General features: G+C 48.2%; 1 protein-coding gene across 1 annotated transcript in view; it reads left to right on the forward strand.

Moving 5' to 3' along the window:
- Positions 1–581: 581 nt before the first annotated feature.
- Positions 582–22,100, forward strand: part of LOC147112920 (uncharacterized) — a 74,412-nt gene continuing 52,893 nt past the window's right edge. The window contains exon 1 of the mRNA XM_085996250.1: positions 582–833. Coding sequence (XP_085852376.1) covers positions 582–833 — 252 coding nt within the window. The remainder of the gene's footprint in view (positions 834–22,100) is intronic.

A 22,100-nucleotide genomic window follows, 5' to 3' on the forward strand; every position in this document is an offset into this window, starting at 1 on the left:
AAACAGATAATGCTGCAGTGCTTGTCAAATCTCAAAAAACATTCAACTGAGCCTTGCTCAATCTCTCTTTCATATGTGTCGTACTCTTTGGAAATAAATACTATTGCAATCATCCCATTCTCTTTCCTTCTCAAGTTCACTCTCGCAGACCTCTCTACCAGATCTACTGGTATTTCTTGAAGAGTGCTCATTATTATAATGAATGGCTGATTCAGTCCCATCCTCTGCAAATCTGCTCCACTACAAACTAGACCATCAGTTTCGACCACACGACACTCAGTGCCTAAGTCTGCCTGTGTCAAAGCTTTTTGTTTAAACTCCACGCTGGGATTGAATATCCTTTGTTGATGACCTGGGAGGATGACTGACAACAGTGGATATCAGTTTGGTTAATTATCTATGCCATCGTTGTGCTTGAGCGGACCAGTATGCCTTGAGGAAAATCATTAACTGGGAGGTAATCCTTCAGCGAGGACTCCCGTCATAATGGGCTCTGTGCTCATTCCCCCACGGTGATGTGCACAAAGCACAGTTGACTCCAGCCTTGTGGGAGCTGCTCTGTTCATCCTCCCTGCCCAGCAATGCCTGCAGAAGTTAGATCAGCTTTGGAAGACATCCTCGTAGAAGCCGGCGACGTGAAGCGTGTGCTGCCAGTATGGGATGAAGCGAACAAGGACTCTGAAGTGCCGGAGTGTTTTATTACATTACCTCAGGATCTGGTGAAAAGTTTCTCTCACACAAAGCGGGTTGGAAATTACCTGGTGGGTAAGATGATCAACAAAGGCTCCTTTGCCAAGGTGATGGAAGGCCTGCACGTTCCAACAGGGGAAAAGGTAAAGGCGGATCCATGAGCTGCGCTGGGCTCCTGATTAATAGATGGCAAACAAAAAGTACACTAAAGAACTGGAGGAATCCAACAAGTATTATATTGATTAATGGTCACAAATTATAATTGATTTAGGCAATTTAAAAAAATAGAAAACAGGATTAAAGCAAACCGAATCCAACATGGACCAAAAAATTAATGAACTTTATGAAAATGTATTATTACCACAAAACTGAATCTGAATTCTTGAGTGAGACTAAAGTAGAACCTGCTTGAGTTTAATATTTTCACTCCTATGTGCTAAAATTCATGTGTACACGTTCGCTTTTCTCGTGTTATTTCCACTTTCTTATATTCTATTTATACTGTAGTCTTTTCCCAGAACCAACTCCAATGAAATTTGCGGACTGCCAATGATTGTGGCTCTGTGAAAGTCCAGTCTGCTTCATTCTGGGCCAGTCTGTGGATCGCCCTGTTTACTGTCTAACATTACCGAGGGAGGGGGCGCTAGACTGTTTACTGTCTAACATTACCCGGGGGGGGGCGTTAGACTGTTTACTGTCTAACATTACCGGGGGCGGGGGGTGGCGTTAGACTGTTTACTGTCCAACATTACCCGGGGGGGCATTAGACTGTTTACTGCCTAACATTACCCGGGGTGGGGGGGCGGTGGGGGTGGCGTTGGACTGTTTACTGTCTAACATTACCCGGAGGGGCATTAGACTGTTTGCTGTCTAACATTACCCGGGGGGGGGGGGGGGCGTTAGACTGTTTACTGTCTAACATTACCCGGGGGGGGGGGCGTTAGACTGTTTACTGTCTAACATTACCCGGGGGGGGGGGGCGTTAGACTGTTTACTGTCTAACATTACCCGGTGGGGGGCGTTAGACTGTTTACTGTCTAACATTACCCGGTGGGGGGCGTTAGACTGTTTACTGTCTAACATTACCCGGGGGGGCGTTAGACTGTTTACTGTCTAACATTACCCGGGGGGGCGTTAGACTGTTTACTGTCTAACATTACCCGGGGGGGGGGGGCATTAGACTGTTTACTGTCTAACATTACCCGGGGGGGGGGGCGCGTTATACTGTTTACTGTCTAACATTACCCGGTGGGGGGCGTTAGACTGTTTACTGTCTAACATTACCCGGGGGGGCGTTAGACTGTTTACTGTCTAACATTACCCGGGGGGGCGTTAGACTGTTTACTGTCTAACATTACCCGGGGGGGCGTTAGACTGTTTACTGTCTAACATTACCCGGGGGGGGGGCGCGTTATACTGTTTACTGTCTAACATTACCCGGTGGGGGGCGTTAGACTGTTTACTGTCTAACATTACCCGGGGGGGGGGGGCATTAGACTGTTTACTGTCTAACATTACCCGGGGGGAGGGGCGCGTTATACTGTTTACTGTCTAACATTACCCGGGGGGAGGGGCGTTAGACTGTTTACTGTCTAACATTACCCGGGGGGGCGTTAGACTGTTTACTGTCTAACATTACCCGGGGGGGCGTTAGACTGTTTACTGTCTAACATTACCCGGGGGGGGGGGGCATTAGACTGTTTACTGTCTAACATTACCGGGGGGGGGGCGCGTTATACTGTTTACTGTCTAACATTACCCGGGGGGGGGGGGGCATTAGACTGTTTACTGTCTAACATTACCCGGGGGGGGGCGCGTTATACTGTTTACTGTCTAACATTACCCGGGGGGGCGTTAGACTGTTTACTGTCTAACATTACCCGGGGGGGGGGGGGGCATTAGACTGTTTACTGTCTAACATTACCCGGGGGGAGGGGCGTTAGACTGTTTACTGTCTAACATTACCCGGGGGGAGGGGCGTTAGACTGTTTACTGTCTAACATTACCGGGGGGCCTTAGACTGTTTACTGTCTAACATTACCCGGGGGGGGGCGCGTTATACTGTTTACTGTCTAACATTACCCGGGGGGGGGCGCGTTATACTGTTTACTGTCTAACATTACCGGGGGCGGGGGGTGGCGTTAGACTGTTTACTGTCTAACATTACCCGGGGGGGCATTAGACTGTTTACTGCCTAACATTACCCGGGGTGGGGGGGCGGTGGGGGTGGCGTTGGACTGTTTACTGTCTAACATTACCCGGAGGGGCATTAGACTGTTTGCTGTCTAACATTACCCGGGGGGGGGGGGGGCGTTAGACTGTTTACTGTCTAACATTACCCGGGGGGGGGGGGGGCGTTAGACTGTTTACTGTCTAACATTACCCGGGGGGTGGGGTTAGACTGTTTACTGTCTAACATTACCCGGTGGGGGGCGTTAGACTGTTTACTGTCTAACATTACCCGGGGGGGCGTTAGACTGTTTACTGTCTAACATTACCCGGGGGGGGGGGGCATTAGACTGTTTACTGTCTAACATTACCCGGGGGGGGGGGCGTTAGACTGTTTACTGTCTAACATTACCCGGGGGGGGGGTTAGACTGTTTACTGTCTAACATTACCCGGTGGGGGGCGTTAGACTGTTTACTGTCTAACATTACCCGGGGGGGCGTTAGACTGTTTACTGTCTAACATTACCCGGGGGGGGGGCGCGTTATACTGTTTACTGTCTAACATTACCCGGGGGGGCGTTAGACTGTTTACTGTCTAACATTACCCGGGGGGGGGGCGCGTTATACTGTTTACTGTCTAACATTACCCGGGGGGGGGGCGCGTTATACTGTTTACTCTCTAACATTACCGGGGGGCCTTAGACTGTTTACTGTCTAACATTACCCGGGGGGGGCGTTAGACTGTTTACTGTCTAACATTACCCGGGGGGGGCCTTAGACTGTTTACTGTCTAACATTACCCGGGGCGGGGGGGGGGGGGGCGTTAGACTGTTTACTGTCTAACATTACCCGGGGCGGGGGGGGGGGGGGGCGTTAGACTGTTTACTGTCTAACATTACCCGGGGCGGGGGGGGGGGGGGGGCGTTAGACTGTTTACTGTCTAACATTACCCGGGGCGGGGGGGGGGGGGGCGTTAGTCTGTTTACTGTCTAACATTACCCGGGGCGGGGGGGGGGGGGGGCGTTAGACTGTTTACTGTCTAACATTACTCGGGGGGGGCGTTAGACTGTTTACTGTCTAACATTACCTGGGGGGGGGGGGCGCGTTAGACTGCTTCCTGTTCAGGTTCGCTCTTATTTTGCATTTTTCCTCCGTGCATTTCTCCCTGGATAACAAGTGACACCACCCCGGCCTCCATATTTAAAATGAACAAAAGGTTCACATTTTCTGTGAGCGTTTCCTTCCTAAATTGGTGATGGTCATTTTTTGAAACGTTTCGCTACTCCTGTTTCTTTCTGTTATTGTTGCTCTTCACTCGATCCCCTCTTTATCTTGTTTCTTTTCCCCTGCTCTCTCCCCTGTTGCATTATTTCTTTTTTAATAGGCTGCGGGGTAGAAATTAGCACCGGGCTTCACCGGTATTTCAGGTGTAAAAATGAGAGCAGCGTGCCTGGGTGTGAGGTCCTGTGCCCAATATGCGGTGTCTGAAAGTAGTGCAGACCCATTTAAAATATGCAAAGTAGAGTCATGCGCCTGATGCCCTAGTCGGCAAAAACCTGGCGGAGCTTACGCTGTGCAAACCCCGACAGTTTTTTTTGTCTCTACAGCGACCTAACGAGCACTTCTTAAATGGGCTGCTGGCCACGGGCTCAGCGATGGCCACTCCAATGAGGGCAACCACCACCTCCTCCATTGGAGTAAGGTCATACAGCCATGCCTGTCCCCCGCCGGGTAACTCCTGCTGCCGTCGGTTATGCACCAACTTGTCCTGCAAGAGAGACGAAAGTGACTCAGTGACTGTGGTGCAATGAGTTTGGGTGATGTGCCTGTCATGGTTGACTAGCTGACAGTGTGTGCAAGCTGTGAGATGGTTGTGTGGTGCATTCAGCAATGTGTGAGGCTAGTGGTGCAATTGGTGGGATATGGAATTTGAAGATGAATTCACTGGCCTTGACCACTCGTGTGAGGTCATTGAACCTTTTGCGGCACGACATCCAGGTCCTCGGTGTTGTGTATTTTGAATGTTGTATTTGAATTGTCCCACATAGCTTACAGTAGTTGTGATGAGCAATGCACTATGGGAAATAGAGTGCTTTGAGTGGAGAAGACTCTCTTGAAAGTGATGGCTGTAACACTGGTTTCCGTAGCAATGGTGGAATAACCACTCTCCTCCCCCACAGCAAACATCCAGACTGCACCGACAGTTCGTTTCTCCTTAAGAGATATGGTTTCAGGTTTGAGTCATCGCTGTCAAGCTTGCCCCTGACGATAATGTCCAGCACTGCAGACAACACTGTGTCATTTCTGGTGTTTCGTCGGACCTGTGTCGAAGTAACAGCCGCGTTCTCCACCTGCCTAAAATAGCAGATGTCCATGCTACGCGTCATAGGCTTGGTGACAGGCAGCGGCAACCTGGAAAGACCGTCAGCATTGCCGTGCAGGTCAGACTTACGATATCTAATGTCAAATGTGTGTGCAGACAACAGCAGCGTCCACCTTTGCATTCTGCTCGCAGCAAGTGACGGAATCCCTGTATGTGGCCCGAAGATGGTCGTGAGAGAGCGATGATCTGTTAGTAGGGTGAACTGTCTCCCGTACAAATATTGGTGAAACTAACTACGCCCAAATAGAACGAGAAGCACTGAGCATTGTTTTTGGCGTTCGCAAGTTTCACCAATATTTGTACGGGAGACAGTTCACCCTACTAACAGATCACCGCCCTCTCACAACCATCTTCGGGCCACATACAGGGATTCCATCACTTGCTGCGAGCAGAATGCAAAGATGGGCGCTGCTGTTGTCTGCACACACATTTGACATTAGATATCGCAAGTCTGACCTGCACGGCAATGCCGACAGTCTTTCCAGGTTGCCGCTGCCTGTCACCAAGCCTATGACATGTAGCATGGACATCTGCTATTTTAGTCAGGTGGAGAACGCGCCTGTTACTTTGACAAAGGTCTGACGAAACACCAGAAACGACCCAGTGTTGTCTGCAGTGCTGGACATTATCATCAGGGGCAAGCTTGACAGCGATGACCCAAACCTGAAACCATAACTCTTAAGGAGAAACGAACTGTCGGTGCAGTCTGGATGTTTGCTGTGGGGGAGGAGAGTGGTTATTCCACCATCGCTACGGAAACCAGTGTTACAGCAACTACACTCCGGACACTGCGGAATGGTTCATATGAAAGAAATAGTGAGGAGCTACTTCTGGTGGCCGGGTATGGATGGACAGATTGAGGACAAAACTAAAACCTGTTCCTCATGTCAGAGAGTTCGTAATGTGCCACAGCTTGTACCTCTTCACCCCTGGGACTTTCCGGAGGAAGCATGACACCGCATTCATGTATCTTATGTTCATTAATAACTAAACATTCTTATTATGAACAGAGCTAGCTTCTAGCTAGTCATTTATTCAGTACACGTTCTCTAGGTACAGTATCTGTAGAGATGCAGCATGTGTGCTCCTGTGTGCAAGCTGCCATCTTGACTGTTGCCTTGTGGGTAGCCTAGTGCCTCATGGGTAATGTAGGCTTAATATATATACAGCTGGGTAGCGTAGTCTTATATACAGCTCTACACAGCTCTACGGCTCCACCTAGTGTCCACTATAGAATGACATGTTATTGATCATTACATCCCCCTTTCTTTGAGGTTTAACAAAATCAATATCAATCAACTTTCAATATAAACATAAACATTTTCAAAACAGTCAACACATTTTCAAAGCTTTACATTGTACTCAAAGATTAAGTCTATCAGGCTTTTTTACTTCACATGTGGATCTTCTCAACACGGGTAAGTCTGATGTGTCTTCATGAGATTGTTCTGGCGGTGAATGACAAGATGCAGTTGCGGTGAATGACAAGATGCAGTTGCGGCATTGTCATCAATCTGGTCTTGAATAGTTCGAGGTCTCCTTGCGATCTTTGCTTGGAGAGGGTTTCAGTGTTTCCTTTACTCTTCATGCCATAACTCTCAATGTAGTCAATGCACTCTCGAAAAACTGCTGGCAGCTGGATCCCATCATACAGCATAGTCCTCTCAGCAGCCTCGGCTAATGGAACACCAAAGATTGGCCTGAGGGAAGAAGGAGTATCCACCGGAACTGCTTCCTGCTCTGGTGCAGGCTTCTTCTTTTTCTTTTTCTCTTTCCACTTCTTAACAACATCTGCTGCGGTTATATCTTTGGACTTTTTCTCCTTGTGTTTTTCCTCTTTGTGCTTTTCTTCCTTTGGCTTCTCTTTGACCTTAAAGTCTTTTTCTTTCTTCTTGGAGAAACTAGGCTTTTTGAAGACATGGATACCCTTTGGCCTTTTCATCCTTGATGGGCTCTCTGCTTCATCACCTGAGTCATCTGGTCTGCTTATGGCACAGTTTATCCGGAAGACTCTCTTGACCAGTTCTAAGTCTTCACAAGCTTTGTCACCTTGTATCGAATGAAGTCTTTCAGCCACAACAGAAAACATGAGATGATGCACTTTGTCTTTGACTGTCACTTTAAGTCTGCATACACCTAAGCTATCTATTTTCTGTCCATTATAGTCCTTCAGTAGTACTGACTTTTTCTGTATTTTGGGCTTTTCTTTCATGTTTTTAATGTCACTCATACTGATTAAGTTTGCTTTTGCCCCAGTGTCCAGTTTCAATGTGACTAATGCTCCATTTATCTGCAGTGGGATCATCCATTTGTCCTCTTTTACTGCATTGACTTTATGTTCAGCATTGTCCATTTCTGAGGGCTGCACATTTTCTGTATCCTTTTTGATATCGTCACATGACACCATTCGTACAAAAAATGTCTCACTTAAATCAGTGTCCTCAATCACATTAACTCGTTGCCCTTTCTTTGTTTTTACTTTTGAAAAGAATTGTTTGGCAAAGTGATTCTTTCCATTACACTTTGTGCATATTTTTCCAAATGCTGGGCATTGTCTTGACTGGTGTTTGTAACCACAGCGTTTACAATTAAAAATTTCATCCTCCGATTGCTTTTCATTTCTGTTCGGCCCATGTTTCTTCCCCTTATAGGAGACAGCACCGGCAGCAGCATTATCACTCATTACAATCGCATCATTATAGATTTCACTGAAAGTCTTCGCGTGCTTTCGAGCTAGCTCGCTGGCTTGGCATATTTTCACCGCATTTTCCAAATTTAGTTCAGTTTCTCTCAACAGACGTTCCCTAACTTTTTTATCATGAATACCAAACACAATCTGGTCACGAATCATGGATGCTTTGAGCTCAGAGAAATTACATGTCTGTGCTTTCAGTTTCAGATCAGTTATAAAGCTATCAAAAGTCTCATTTTGCCGCTGTGTCCGAGAACAGAACATGTATCTTTCATACATCTCATTCTTTTTGGGAGAGCAATGTGCATCAAATTTTTTTAGCACATCTTCTAATCTTTCTCTGTTCTCCTCTGGATTAAACACTTCTATCGCCTGTGGGCCTGCAACCGTAAGCAGCAATGCTATTTTTCTTGCATCTGGCTTCGTACCGAATCCGATGGCAGCAATGTAGAGTTCGAATTGTTGTTTAAAAATCCGTCAATTTTAGTCGACATTTTCCTCGAGATTCAAACGCTCTGGTGGCTTCAAATTCTCCATGTCGCTTTTCACAATTTTTTAGCAGATATTTACAACTCTTGGTATCCTGGTACCATCTTATGTTCATTAATAAATAGACATTCTTATTATGAACACAGCTAGCTTTTGCTAGTTACTTTATTGAGCACATGTGGACTAGGTACAGTATCTGTAGAGGCTTCCATCTTGACTGTTGCCTTGTGGGTAGCCTAGTGCCTCATGGGTAATGTAGTCTTAATATATATACAGCTGGGTAGTGTAGTCTTATATACAGCTCTACACAGCTCTACGGCTCCACCTAGTGTCCACTATAGAATGATCATTACAATGTAGACTTTGCAGGTCCATTCGAGGAGAGAATGTTCCTGGTGGCTGTTGACACGCACAGTAAGTGGCCAGAGGTTGTTATAATGAGGTCCACCACCGCTGAGAAGACCATCGAGAAGTTAGGTGAGGTGTTCAGCCGATTTGGATCTCCGATGCAACTTGTCTCAGACAACGGTCCACAGTGGGTGTCACAAGAAGTGGCTACATTCCTGCAGGTGAATGGCGTACAACATATCAGGGCTGCACCATACCACCCTGCGACCAATGGTCTAGCTGAGAGGTTTGTTCAGACCATGAAACACTCTCTAAAGGCATCGCAAGGCCAGGGAACGCTTCATCAGTGCCTGAATAGTTTCCTGTTGAGTTACAGGAACACACCACATGCGACCACAAAAGCATCACCTGCCACTCTATGGCTCAAAAGAGAGCTACGAACCAACTTCGACCTGCTGAAACCGCCAAAGGTGAAAGACGTGGTACAGTATCAGCAGGACAAGCAGATCAAGCGACGTGAACAACGCTCCAAAGACAGAGTTCAGTTCACAGCCATCACTTTCAAGAGAGTCTTCTCCACTCAATGCATTCTATTTCCCATAGTGCATTGCACATCACAACTACGGTAAGCTATGTGGGACAATTCAAATACAACATTCAAAATACACAACATCTCCTCCCCTCTTACATTAAATGTTCCAATAGAACCACAAAATTTCAACGATCGTCACAGCCATCTGCTCCCACTGCCTTTGCAGAGTTTGTCTGGAGGGCTTCCTGGCCCCCTGCGAATAGAGGACCTCTCTCCTCCTGCCCACCTCCTCCACCAAGGCCTCTAGTGCAGAGTCTGAGTACCTTGGAGCACACTCTCTCCCCTGTTGTGCCTTTAGTCAGTGTTCTTGCAGGTCAGATTCTCTTCCCCAGCTACCGCCAGCACCTGCTCCAGCCAGAATGCACCTCCCCTTTAAAAGGTATAGGTTGGCTTTAAGTGGTGCAGGCTAGCATTAAGTGGTGCTAGCCTTGCACGAACTTGGGCCCCCTGTTGAGCCATTCAGCCATTCAACAGCGTGTTTAGCACTGTCTCAATGCTGCAATCATTTAAAGTCTGCGTGCTGCCTGCGTCAGATGCAACGGGTGTGGGATCATCGCGCATTGCAATCCCCGCGCCTGTTTTCGGGGGCGATTGAATTTAGGCCCTATCGAATTTTAAATCATCATCCACAGCCCAGGGGTGCAAGAGTGTTCCTCCTGGGCCCACAATAAAACTGTGGACGTCTGCCGGCCCACCCTCTGGGATTACCCTCCAGGCCAGCTCCAGCTGTCGGCTGGCTCACAGTGGACGTCAGCTGCTTTCCCACCCTTCCCAGAATTGCCGAGCTGCAGTGGAGCACTCGCTTGGCAACCACAGCTTGCTGGCAGAACAGCAATGAGGCCCAGGCCTGTAACTAGCTTGGGCCTCCAATAGGCAGTACGGGCAGCTTTCATCCGCCGCCTGCGCATTCTCTGCAAGTAGTTAAAATCAGCCCTGTGAATTGGACACTACTCCATTTTCCACAGCAGGGTTTCTGTGATCATAACCGGCTGCTGCCGTTATGTCATGCCTTGGGTGACTGGCCTCTCACCACCTGCCCATCTCCCTTCCTCTCCCACTTTTTTGTCCCAGCTGGTCTCTGGCCTGCCCCTTCAAATCGTCATGTTTATTCCTGGATAGAGTCGACACTTGCGCTGGCAGAGTTTTGGGCCACCCACCAATAGCCCCTGTTTAATCCGGATTTGATTTGATTCCGGAGATGAAGGGGTTGTCTTATGAAGAAAGGTTGAGCAGGTTGAGTCTATACTCATTGGAGTTTAGAAGAATGAGAGGGGTTTATTGAAACATATAAGATTCTGAAGGAACTTGACAGGGTAGGTGCAGAGAGGATGTTTCCCCTCGTGGGGAAATCTAGATCTAGGGGGTATAATTTCAGAATAAGGGGGCACCCTTTTAAATCGGAAATGAGGAGGAATTTCTTTTCTCAGAGGGTCGTGAATCTTTGGAATTCTCTACCCCAGAGAGTTGTGGAGGCTGGATCATTGAATATATTTAAGATGGAGATAGACAGTTTTTTGAACGATAAGGGAGTCAAGGGTTATGGGGAGCGGGTGGAAAATTGGAGTTGAGGCCAAGATCAGATCAGCCATGATCTTATTGAATGGTGGAGCAGGCTCGAAGGGCCAAATGGCCTACTCCTGTTCCTATGTCTTATGTCCTTATGTTCTTAATCGCTGGTCTTCTGGTCTCTCCGATGCTGCCCTTTCAAATCTTCATGCCTGTTCTGAGCAGGGACCAGCACACATGCTGGCACTTTGTTGGACTTGAAACACTAGGCCTCAGGTCATCTAACCACCTCCCCATCTCTTTTAAATCTTCGTATCATCTCCCAGAGGACCGGCACTAGTCACAGGCCTCTGTCATTGGGCCTCAGGACAACAACCTGATTCCGCTCCAGAAGGCATCTTGCTCCTTTTCTGCTTGGCCCTTTTCTGTTTTAAAGGGCTTAAAGTACTTATATTTACAATTTACAGTATAAACATGTTAAGTGATTTTTAAAGTGTGCTCCTCTAATTGTGGCTTCTTGAGCATCCCTGATTGGTGGCCGTGCTTTCAGCTGCCTAGGTCCTAAGCTCTGGAATTCCCTCCCTAAACCTTTCCGCTTCTCTACCTTTCTTTCCTCCTTTAAGACGCTCCTTAAAACCTTCCCCTTTGACCAAGCTTTTGGTCATCTGCCCTAATTTCTCCTTATGTGGCTTGGTGTCAAATGTTTTGTCTTATAATACTTCTGCAAAGCGCCTTGGGACGTTTTACTATGTTAAAGGTGCTATATAAATACAAGTTGTTGTTGTTGTTGTTAAAAAGCAAAACCTGGTTCTCTACACAAGACAAGCTTTTAATTTGTTACGGTTTTGTTGAGTTAACTGAAGAGAGCAATTACAGTGACCCCAGAACTGGTTAAATTGGTGCAACAATTTATATGATGATGCTCAGATAAAAAAACATGTCAAAGCACGTCACAAGCTGGAGAGGTGAACACTCAGCAGGAAAATAAAAAATGTTGAAGACCTCTGGCTTTTTATGAGAATTTTGAAAGCAAAGAGGAAAGTAGCATGACAAGGTAGTTTTATTAATAATAATACTAATACAATGGGCTGGATCTTGCTGGCAAAATAATGGCGTGTGAACGAAGCACGGCATTTTTTAATGCGCAAATCGGCAAGCAAGTTCAAGGACTGAAGGGTGCCGGAAAAAGTCTAACTAATGGCCCACATAGCGAGATGCCCCACTCCAGCAAGATCCGGCCCAATACTGCTGCATCAAAACATCTTCACTTCACGCAATGAATTACTTTTTGCAGTGCAGTGACAATATTATGTTGAGATGGATGACCAATGAATCTGCTTTTAGGCAATATTAAGTGAAGGAGAAATGCTGACCAGGTGAGCTCATTGCTCTTCTTTGGATAGAGCCATGGATTTGTGAATGCCTGCTCAAACAGGCATCTCGGTCCGTTATATCGTCCAAAGGATGGCACCTGGCTTCAACAATGCAACACTTCCTCAGAGCTATATTGCTTTGAAGTGTCAGCTTAGATTATGAGTTCAAACTCTGGGGGAAAATTGCAGAAGGCAGTGTTCTAGAAACAGCCAACCGTTACAAACAAAACCAAGTCCAGGTCCGTAAGCTCAGCAGAAGAGCCCCAGAAACCCCAGGAAAGTGGCGCAAATGTCATTGATGGTGTCTCTCTGAGGTTCCTGCAGCTTTTCCACTGAAGTTACAATGCCTGAGTGGGAGAACCACCCCCCTCCCGTGGAAATTCATCCCCATTGTGTCCAGTTTGGGCACCTTACTTTAGGAAAGACATCGGGGGTGATTTTAACTCACATGCGGGATGTTGTTGTGTTATCCGAATTTCGTGTTTCCCACACGATTCTAAATGGATGTGGGAGATTGATGCAATTTTAACTCAATTGGCCAATTGATTTCCAATGTGTGGGAAGCCTTTGCAAGGGGGTTTTTCATGACTGAAAGTCCCCTCCGATGACATCATCATTGCTGCTGCATTTAAGGTCCACAGCAAGTCTTGCTTCTTCTGCAGGCTTCCAAGCTTCCTCCATTTGGTGTCAGAGGGACCTGCAGGAGAGATGAAAAGCGGGAGGGCAAGAGCAGCTCCTCGCTTTGACGAGGCGGCACTTCAGGCATTGGTGGATGGGGCTAGGGCCAACATGGAGGTGCTGTTCCCTTCATCAGGGAGGAAGAGGCCTCCCACTCAGACCAAGGCAGTGTGGATGCAGGTGGCTGAGGAGGTCAACTCCTTGGGAGTCACCCGCAGAACCTGGACACAGTGCAGGAAAAGATTTCATGACCTTCAGCGCACTGGAAAAGTGAGTATGAATTTCCCATCACCCTCAATCTGATCCCCATTGCCTTTCCTCACCAGCACTCAGCTTCAGCAATCTCTTCCTCCACATCCCACTTGACACTGACATCGATGCACCCATACCCATTCCCTCTCTCGCTATGCTCACATTCACATAACTATTCCACCATGCAGCCCTCACACTCCCTCTCACTTTGATGCTTTGAACACAACTGACAACACACAGGGAGGGCCCTTGGTCTTGCAGCCCCACTCCATCTTTGTCTCCTTCTAAGTATCTATGCTACGCAATCTCTACACTCACTCCTTCATTCTCACTCAACCTCCACTTGTCTCCCCCATTGCAGGAAAAGAGAGCTCACAACAAAAGAGAGCGAGCCAGGACAGGAGGAGGGCCACCCTCAATAGCCCACCTGACCCCCTGGGAGGAGGCCGTCCTGGAAATCATTGGCATTGAGGATGATTCGCGCATGGGGGACGGAGAGATGGGTGCAACACAGCAAGCTGGTGACAGAAAAGTTTCCCATCTCTCTCTTTGACATTGCATGAGTCGCTGATAATGATTGTCAAGCTGTGACAGATGGACTTATGAGCATCTGCAAAAAGCTTTGTGCATGTAGCCTTGGCATCACATCTGTAACTCTTTCCTTTACTCCCCCACAGGACCATCACAAGCATCCGTCCCCCCTAGCCAGGAAGAAGAGGCTGAGCCGCAAGACTCCTCAGAGGAAGCTGCAACATCTGAGGGCGCAGCGTCAGCAGAATTCTGCACACCCAGCACCAGCGCAGACACTCACACCTCGGTGGGACCTTCGGGACATAAAGTAGTGTTGTCACTTGGTGTATCACAGCACACAAGTGAGCATCAGCAGATTGTGGAGACAGGGACAGCAGTGGAGAGTCGTAGTCAGAGGGCGCAGGACTCTGTCAGCTCGGATCAGCAGCATGTCGACCCTCTGCCTCTGGGTCCATCCATGAGATCAGCGGTGATGGAACTCCAGGCACAGATGCAGGAGTATCTGGCAAGTTTTGTCTCTAGGGTCGCTGCAAGTGTGGAGCGAATGGAGGAGTCCATAGCGACCATGAGCAGAGCCTTTGTGGAGTCATTGGCGCATGAACGCATCAACACGGAAAGGATGGCTACCTCCGTGTTAAGGCTGGCTACCGTGCAGGAGAGGATGGCTACGGTAGAGGAGAGGAGGGCTATGGCCATGGAGGAGCTTAGTCACCAGGGTATGGAAAACATGGCCATTGTTCAGACTAGAATGACATCTCTTGAGGAGCGATGGGCATCTATTGAACAGAGAAACCAGACCTTCATGGAGCCCTCACAGGCTCGCAACCCCAGAGGACACCCGGCAAGGGTGTCGAGACAGGAGCAGCAGGAAAGTGAGCAAGGGGCCTCCACATCTGCTGAAGCCACAGGGAAAGCACTACATAGGAGCACACGTAAGAGGAAGATAAAGCACAAGTAGTCACAAGGGTAGTCACTTGGGTGAAATGTTGTGTTTATTGTAAAAATGCCATCAGTTGATACTTGTACATAAAAATTCTGATGGCTACTGCTGTATTTGTGGCGTGTGTCATTTGGCGAATGAGACTTTCACATTGAGGGCTTAGGATTACTTGCAGTTGTCAGTATGCTGATCAAATAGCTAGGAATCCGCAGGGTCTTGGTCATTGTCGATGCTTAGGTAAGAAGCTGCGAAGCAAAAGTGTTTGATTGACTAGGCTAAGCAAATCTGGCCAGGATGAGTGCGTTCCTTGCACCCCGGGCAGCAATGTTCTCACGTAATGCTGCCGCTGGTTGATGGGCCTCTGCAGTGTCTTCATTTTTGCCCTCCTCCTCCTCCTCCACCTCCTCCTCCTCCTCTGAGGAGGATATGTGAGGAGCCACTTGGTCCTCAGGAATCTGCAAGCCATGACGCTGTGCCATGTTGTGAAGTACACAGCAAACCACGACAATTCTGGAGACCCTGGCTGCTGAGCACTGTAGGGCTCCACCTGATCTATCCAGGCATCTGAAGCACATCTTCAGCAAACCGATGGTTTGCTCGATAGTGGATCTGGTGGAAATGTGGCTGGAGTTGTAGCGCTCCTCAGCTTCGTTGGCTATCCTCCTCAACGACGTCATTAGCCACGTCCTCAGGGGATAGCCCTTGTCTCCAAGTAGCCATCCGTTAAGTTGGTCTGGCGGACTGAATAGCAGAGGCACACTAGACTGGCACAGTATGAAGGAGTCATGGCAACTGCCAGGATACATGACACAAACATGCAATAATTTCCTTCTTGTGGTCACACACCAGCTGAACGTTGAGGGAGTGGAAGCCCTTACGGTTGACAAAAACACCTGGATTGCGATGGGGTGCCTTAAGGGCCACATGTGTGCAGTCAACAATGTCCTGCAACCTTGGAAAGCCTGCCAGATGAGCTAATCCAACCACTCGCGCCGTGACACTTGCTCGATCCTTGGTGAAATGGATGTGATTGTGCGCGAGGGCAAAGAGGGCATCGGTTACCTGCGTGATGCAAGTGTGTGCAGCCGCCTGGGAGATGCCGCTGATGTCTGCTGCTGATCCCTGGAATGAGCCTGAGGCAAAAAGTTGAGTGCGGTGGTGACTTTGATGGCCACTGGTAATGGTTGCCCACCTGGTCCTCTGGGCAGCAGGTCTTGCTGTAGCATTGCGCAGATGTCAGTCACTACCTCTCGCGAAAGTCGGAGCCACCTTTGGCACTGCTGCTCAGACATGTTGAGGTAGCTGACACTGCGTCTGTAGACCCTGTTTGGGGGGTATCTCCTGCGCCGACGGGCTTCCAAGCACTGGCCCCTTCTGGCCTGTGCAGCTTCAGGTGGTTGAGCAGCAGCCTGGCGCTCCTGCTGCTGCTGTTGCTGGTGCTGCTGTTGTTCCTGGTCCTGCTGGTGGCGTGGCTGGTGCTCGAGCTCCTCTAATGCACAGATGGGAAGGAAATAAATGGCTCCCATGCTTCTGGTATATGCCTCCGTTGTGGAAGCGCTGAGTGAAGGTGGTGAGAGGGGTTTCCCAGGAGGTCACAATGGAGATGGGTGTGAGGCACCAACCTTCCACAAGTGTAGGTAAGCCTTCTAAAAGTTGCCCCAGACCTGAGACCACGAAGTCATGACACCTGCAAATCATGGCTGATCAAATCTCCTCTTTAATGGTTGACCTTAAGTTGAAAGTCACCAATCCAATAGTGCTCCCGCCTGGTTTCACATTTGTGATTCCCACCAGGCGTGTTTTACGTGGGAAAAGGGTTAAAGTTGCAAGGACCTGTTAAAATAGGATTATAGAGGCCATTTAGTGGTAATTAAGGGCCTTAAAGACCAGTCCCGCCTGTTGGATGCGGGACGGAGTCGGGACCATCAGACACGCCTGAGTTAAAATTGCTCGGAGTCAGGAACCAAGCGGGTGGGGGGGGGGGTCCGCCCGCCAGTTTTTACGATTTTAACCTCCTGCCCGCCTCCAAACCCGACTCCATGGCTCAATGAAAATCGAGGCCATCGAGTCCTCAGAGAGGATCCAGAAGGTTCACGAACATGATACCACAGCTTTAGTCGTGAGGAAAGATTTGAGAAACTGGGCCTTTTTCATTATAGCAAAGAGGTTAGGAGGAGATCTGACAGACCTTTTCCAAAATATGAAGGGTTTTGATGAGGTAAATAGGGAACAATTATTTCCATTGGTCTGTGAGTCAGTAACTAGAGGGCATAAATTTAAGATCATCACCAAAAGGACAGATGGAGAGGGTTTTTTTGATGTAGAAAGTTGTTAATTCATCAAATGTACTACAAGAAACAGTGGTGGAAGCAGAATCTATAATCACTTTTAAAAGAAAAAAAATTGCTCTGTAAAAAGGGCCTTCAAAGCATAGCTCCTGCAGCGAATGAATGGCCTCCCTCTGACTATAATTCAGTTTTATGTTAAGAATAATCCCCATGGTAACTGTAGGTTTAAGAAAAGCTCATGTTGTTTACCTCCTGATAGAATTGTCACATTCTACATTTTAATTATAACCCAGATTTGAAAGAATTCTAACATGAGTTTTTAAAATGTTTTTAATGCACAATATGTATAGTCAACAATATAGCTATCCTGTAAGTGATAAAACATCAAAATTGTACTATATAATTATATATGTATTTTTTAAATTTGTTCCTGGGATGTGGGCATCACTGGCAAGGCCAGCATTTATTGTCCATCCCTAATTGCCCTGGAGAAGGTGGTGGTGAGCCACCTTCTTGAACCGCTGCAGTCCGTGTGGTGAAGGTACTCCCACAGTGCTGTTAGGTAGGGAGTTCCAGGATTTTGACCTAGCGACGATGAAGGAATGGTGATATACTCCTAAGTCAGGATGGTGTGTGACTTGGAGGGGAACTTGGAGGTGGTGGTGTTCCCATGCGCCTGCTAACCTTGTCCTTCTAGGTGGTAGAGGTCGCAGGTTTGAGAGGTGCTGCCGAAGAAGCCTTGGTAAGTTGCTGCAGTGCATCTTGTAGATGATACACACTGTAGCCACGGTGCGCCGAGGGTGGAGGGAGTGAATATTTAAGGTGGTGGATGGGGTGCCATTCAAGCGGGCTGCTTTGTCCTAGATGGTGTTGAGCTTCTTGAGTGATGTTGGAGCTGCATTCATCCAGGCAAGTGGAGAGTATTCCATCACACTCCTGACTTGTGCCTTGTAGATGGTGGAAAGGCTTTGGAGAGTCAGGAGGTGAGACACTCACCGCAGAATACCCAGCCTCTGACCTGCTCTTGTTGCCACAGTATTTATGTGGCTGGTCCAGTTAAGTTTCTGGTCAATGGAGACCCCCAAGATGTTGATGGTGGGGGATTCGGCGATGGTAATGCTGTTGAATGTCAAGACTCTTGCTTGTTGCAGATAGTCATTGCCTGGCACTTGTGTGGTGTGAGTGTTACTTGCCACTTATCAGCCCAAGCCTGAATGTCATCAAGGTCTTGCTGCATGCGGGCATGGACTGCTTCATTATCTGAGGAGTTGCAAGTGGAACTGAACACTGCAATTATCAGCAAACAGCCCCACTTCTGACCTTATGATGGAGGGAAGGTCATTGATGAAGCAGCTAAAGATGGTTGGGCCTAGGACACTCTCCTGAGGAACTCCTGCAGTGATGTCCTGGGGCTGTGATGATTGACCTCCAATTACCACAACTATCTTCCTTTGTGCTAGGTATGACTCCAGCCAGTGGAGAGTTTTCCCCCTGATTCCCATTGACTTCAATTTTACTAGGGCTCCTTGATGCCACACTCGGTCAAATGCTGCCATGATGTCAAGAGCAGTCACTCTCACCTCACCTCTGGAATTCAGCTCTTTTGTCCATGTTTGGACCAAAGCTGTAATGAGGTCTGGAGCTGAGTGGTACTGGTGGAACCCAAACTGAGCATCGGTGAGCAGGTTATTGGTGAGTAAGTGCTGCTTGATAGCACTGTAGATGACACCCTCCTTCACTTTGCTGATGATTGAGAGTAGATTTATGGGGTAATTAGCTGGATTGGATTTATCCATTTTCTTGTGGACAGGACATACCTGGACAGTTTTCCAGATTGTTGGGTAGATGCCAGTGTTGTAGCTGTACTGGAACAGCTTGGCTAGAGGCACAGCTAGTTCTGGAGCACAAGTCTTCAGCACGGCAGCTAGGATGTTTTCGGGGCCCATAGCCTTTGCTGTATCCAGTGCACTCAACCATTTCTTAATATCACGTGGAGTGAATCAAATTGGCTGAAGATTGGCTTCTGTGATGGTGGGGACCTCAGGAGGAGGCCGATATGGATCATCCACTCGGCACTTCTGACTGAAGATGGTTGCGAACGCTTCAGCCTTGCCTTTTGCACTCACGTACAGGGCTCCACCATCATTGAGGATGGGAATATTCATAGAAATAAAGAATGACTTGCATTTATATAGCGCCTTTCATGACCACTGGACATCTCAAAGCGCTTTACAGCCAAAGAAGTACTTTTTGGAGTGTAGTCACTATTGTAATGTGGGAAACATGGCAGCTAATTTGCACACAGCAAGCTCCCACAAACAGCAATGTGATGATGACCAGATAATCTGTTTTTGTTATGTTGATTAAGGGATAAATATTGGCCCAGGACACTGGGGATAACTCCCCTGCTTTTCTTCGAAATAGTGCCATGGGATCTTTTACGTCCACCTGAGAGAGCAGACAGGGCTTCAGTTTAATGTCTCATCCAAAAGATGGCACCTCTGACAGTGCAGCACTCCCTCTGCACTGCACTGGAGTGGAGTGTCAGCCCAGCTTTAATGTGCTCACATCCCTGGAGTGAAACTTGAACCTACAACCTTCTGACTCAGAAGCAAGTGTGCTACCCACTGAGCCACGGCTGACCACAGAGGTAGGATACAGGCAGCAGTGTTAAACTGCAGAATCCAACTGCTGCAGTCATTTGTGAACTCACTGGTGTGCCAGCAGATGAGATGAGCAAGTGAATCCCTTCTCACACACGGAGCAGATGAATGGCCTCTCCCCGGTGTGAGTGCATTGGTGTCTCAGCAGACCATTAGTGCTTTTAAAGCTCTTCTCACAGTCAGAACATTTAAAAGGTCTGTTATCACTGTGAACTCACTGATGTGCCAGCAGGTTTGATGAAGCATTAAATCCCTTCCCACACAGTGTAGGTAAACGGCCTCTCCCCGGTGTGAACACGTTTGTGCTCAATGAAGTTGGATGATTGCCTGAACAGTAGCATAGAGGTAATGTCACTGGACTAGTAATCCAGCGGCCTGGACTAATGATCCAGAGACATGAGTTTAAATCCCACTACAGTAGCTGGGGAATTTAAATTCAGTTAATTCAATAAATTTGCTAGTATCAGTAATGGTGGACCACCTGGTATCGACCTTGGCACTGGCTCCGGACATGGCAATGTCACACCCAGCGCAGTCAACCCTGCAAAGTCCTCCTCACCAACATCTGGGGACTTGTGCCAAAATTGCGAGAGCTGTCTACACAGACTAGCTTAAGCAACAGCCTGACATAGCTTTCAGCCAATGTCCCAAACTTCTCCATCCCTGGGTATGTCCTGTCCCACTGGCAGTACAGACCCACCAGGGCTAGTATACAGTTGGGAAAGAGTGGCCCTGGGAGTCCTTAACATTGACTCTGGACCCCATAAAGTCTCATGGCTTCAGGTCAAGCATGGGCAAGGAAACCTCCTGCTGATTACCACCTACCGCCCTCTCTCAGCTGAAAAATCAGTACTCCTCCATGTTGAGCACCACTTGGAAGATGCACTGAGAGTAGCAAGGGCTCGTAATGTACTCTGGGTGGGGGACTTCAATGTCCATCACCAAGAGTGGCTTGATAGCACCACTGCTTGCTAGCTGAGTCCTGAAGGACATAGCTGCCAGTCTGGGCCTGCAACAGGTGGTGAGAGAACCAACACAAGGGGAAAAACCTACTTGACCTCGTTCTCACCAATCTACCTGTCACCGATGCATCTGTCCATGACAGCATTGGTAGCAGTGACCACCGCACAGTCATTGTGGAGATGAAGTCCCTCCTTCACACTGAGGACACCCTCCATCGTGTTGTGTGGCACTACCAACCTGAATATCCCCATCCTCAATGATGGTGGAGCCCAGCACATGAATGCAAAAGACAAGGCTGAAGCGTTTGCAACCAACTTCAGCCAGAAGTGTCGATTGGATGATTCCATATTGGCCTACTCTTGAGGTCCCCACCATCATAGAAGCCAATCTTCAGCCAATTCAATTCACTCCACGTGCTGTCAAGAAATGGCTGGATGCAGCAAAGGCTATGGGCCCCGACAACATCCCGGCTATCGTGATGAAAACTTGTGCTCCAGAACTAGCCGCGCCTCTAGCTAAGCTATTCCAGTACAGCTACAATACTGGCATCTATCCGACAACGTGGAAAACTGCCCAGGTATGTTCTGTCCACAAAAAGCGAGCACATATCCAATCCGGCCAATTACCGCCCTTTCAATCATCAACAATGTGATGGAAGGTGTCATCGACAGTGCTATCAAGCGGCACTTACTCACCAATAACCTGCTCACTGATGCCCAGTTTGGGTTCCGTCAAGACCACTTGGCTCCCGCCCTCATTACAGCCTTGGTCCAAACACGGACAAAGGAGCTGAATTCCAGACATGAGGTAAGAGTGACTGCCCTTGACATCAAGGCAGCATTTGACCGAGTGTGGCATCAAGGAGCCCTAGTAAAACTGAAGTCAATGGGAATCAGGGGGAAAACACTCCACTGGCTGGAGTCATACCTAGCACAAAGGAAGATGGTTGTGGTGATTGAAGGTCAATCATCACAGCCCCAGGACATCGCTGCAGGAGTTCCTCAGGGCAGTGTCCTAGGCCCAACCATCTTCAGCTGCTTCATCAATGACCTTCCCTCAAACATAAGGTCAGCAATGGGGATGTTCGCTGATGACTGCACAGTGTTCAGTGCCAGTCACAACTCCTCAGATAATGAAGCAGTCCATGCCCGCATGCAACAAAACCTGGACGATGTTCAGGCTTGGGCTGATAAGTGGCAGGTAACATTCGCGCCACAGTAAGTGCCAGGTAATGACTATCTCCAACAAGCAAGAGTCTAACCACCGCCCCTTGACATTCAATGGCATTACCATCGCCGAATCCCCCACCATCAACATCTTGGGGGTCACCATTGACCATGTGCCTTCTTAACTGCCTGCTGCACCTGCATGCTTACCTTCAGCGACTGGTGCGCAAGGACACCCAGGTTTCGTTGCACTTCCCCTTCTCCCAATCTATTGCCATTCAGATAATAATCTGCCTTTCTGTTTTTGCCACCAAAGTGGATAACCTCGCATTTATTCACATTATACTGCATTTGCCATGCATCTGCCCAATCACCCA

Source organism: Somniosus microcephalus, chromosome 9 (assembly GCF_052327205.1).
Source record: "Somniosus microcephalus isolate GS21.2 chromosome 9, FLI_Smic_1.0, whole genome shotgun sequence".
NCBI lineage: Eukaryota > Metazoa > Chordata > Chondrichthyes > Squaliformes > Somniosidae > Somniosus > Somniosus microcephalus.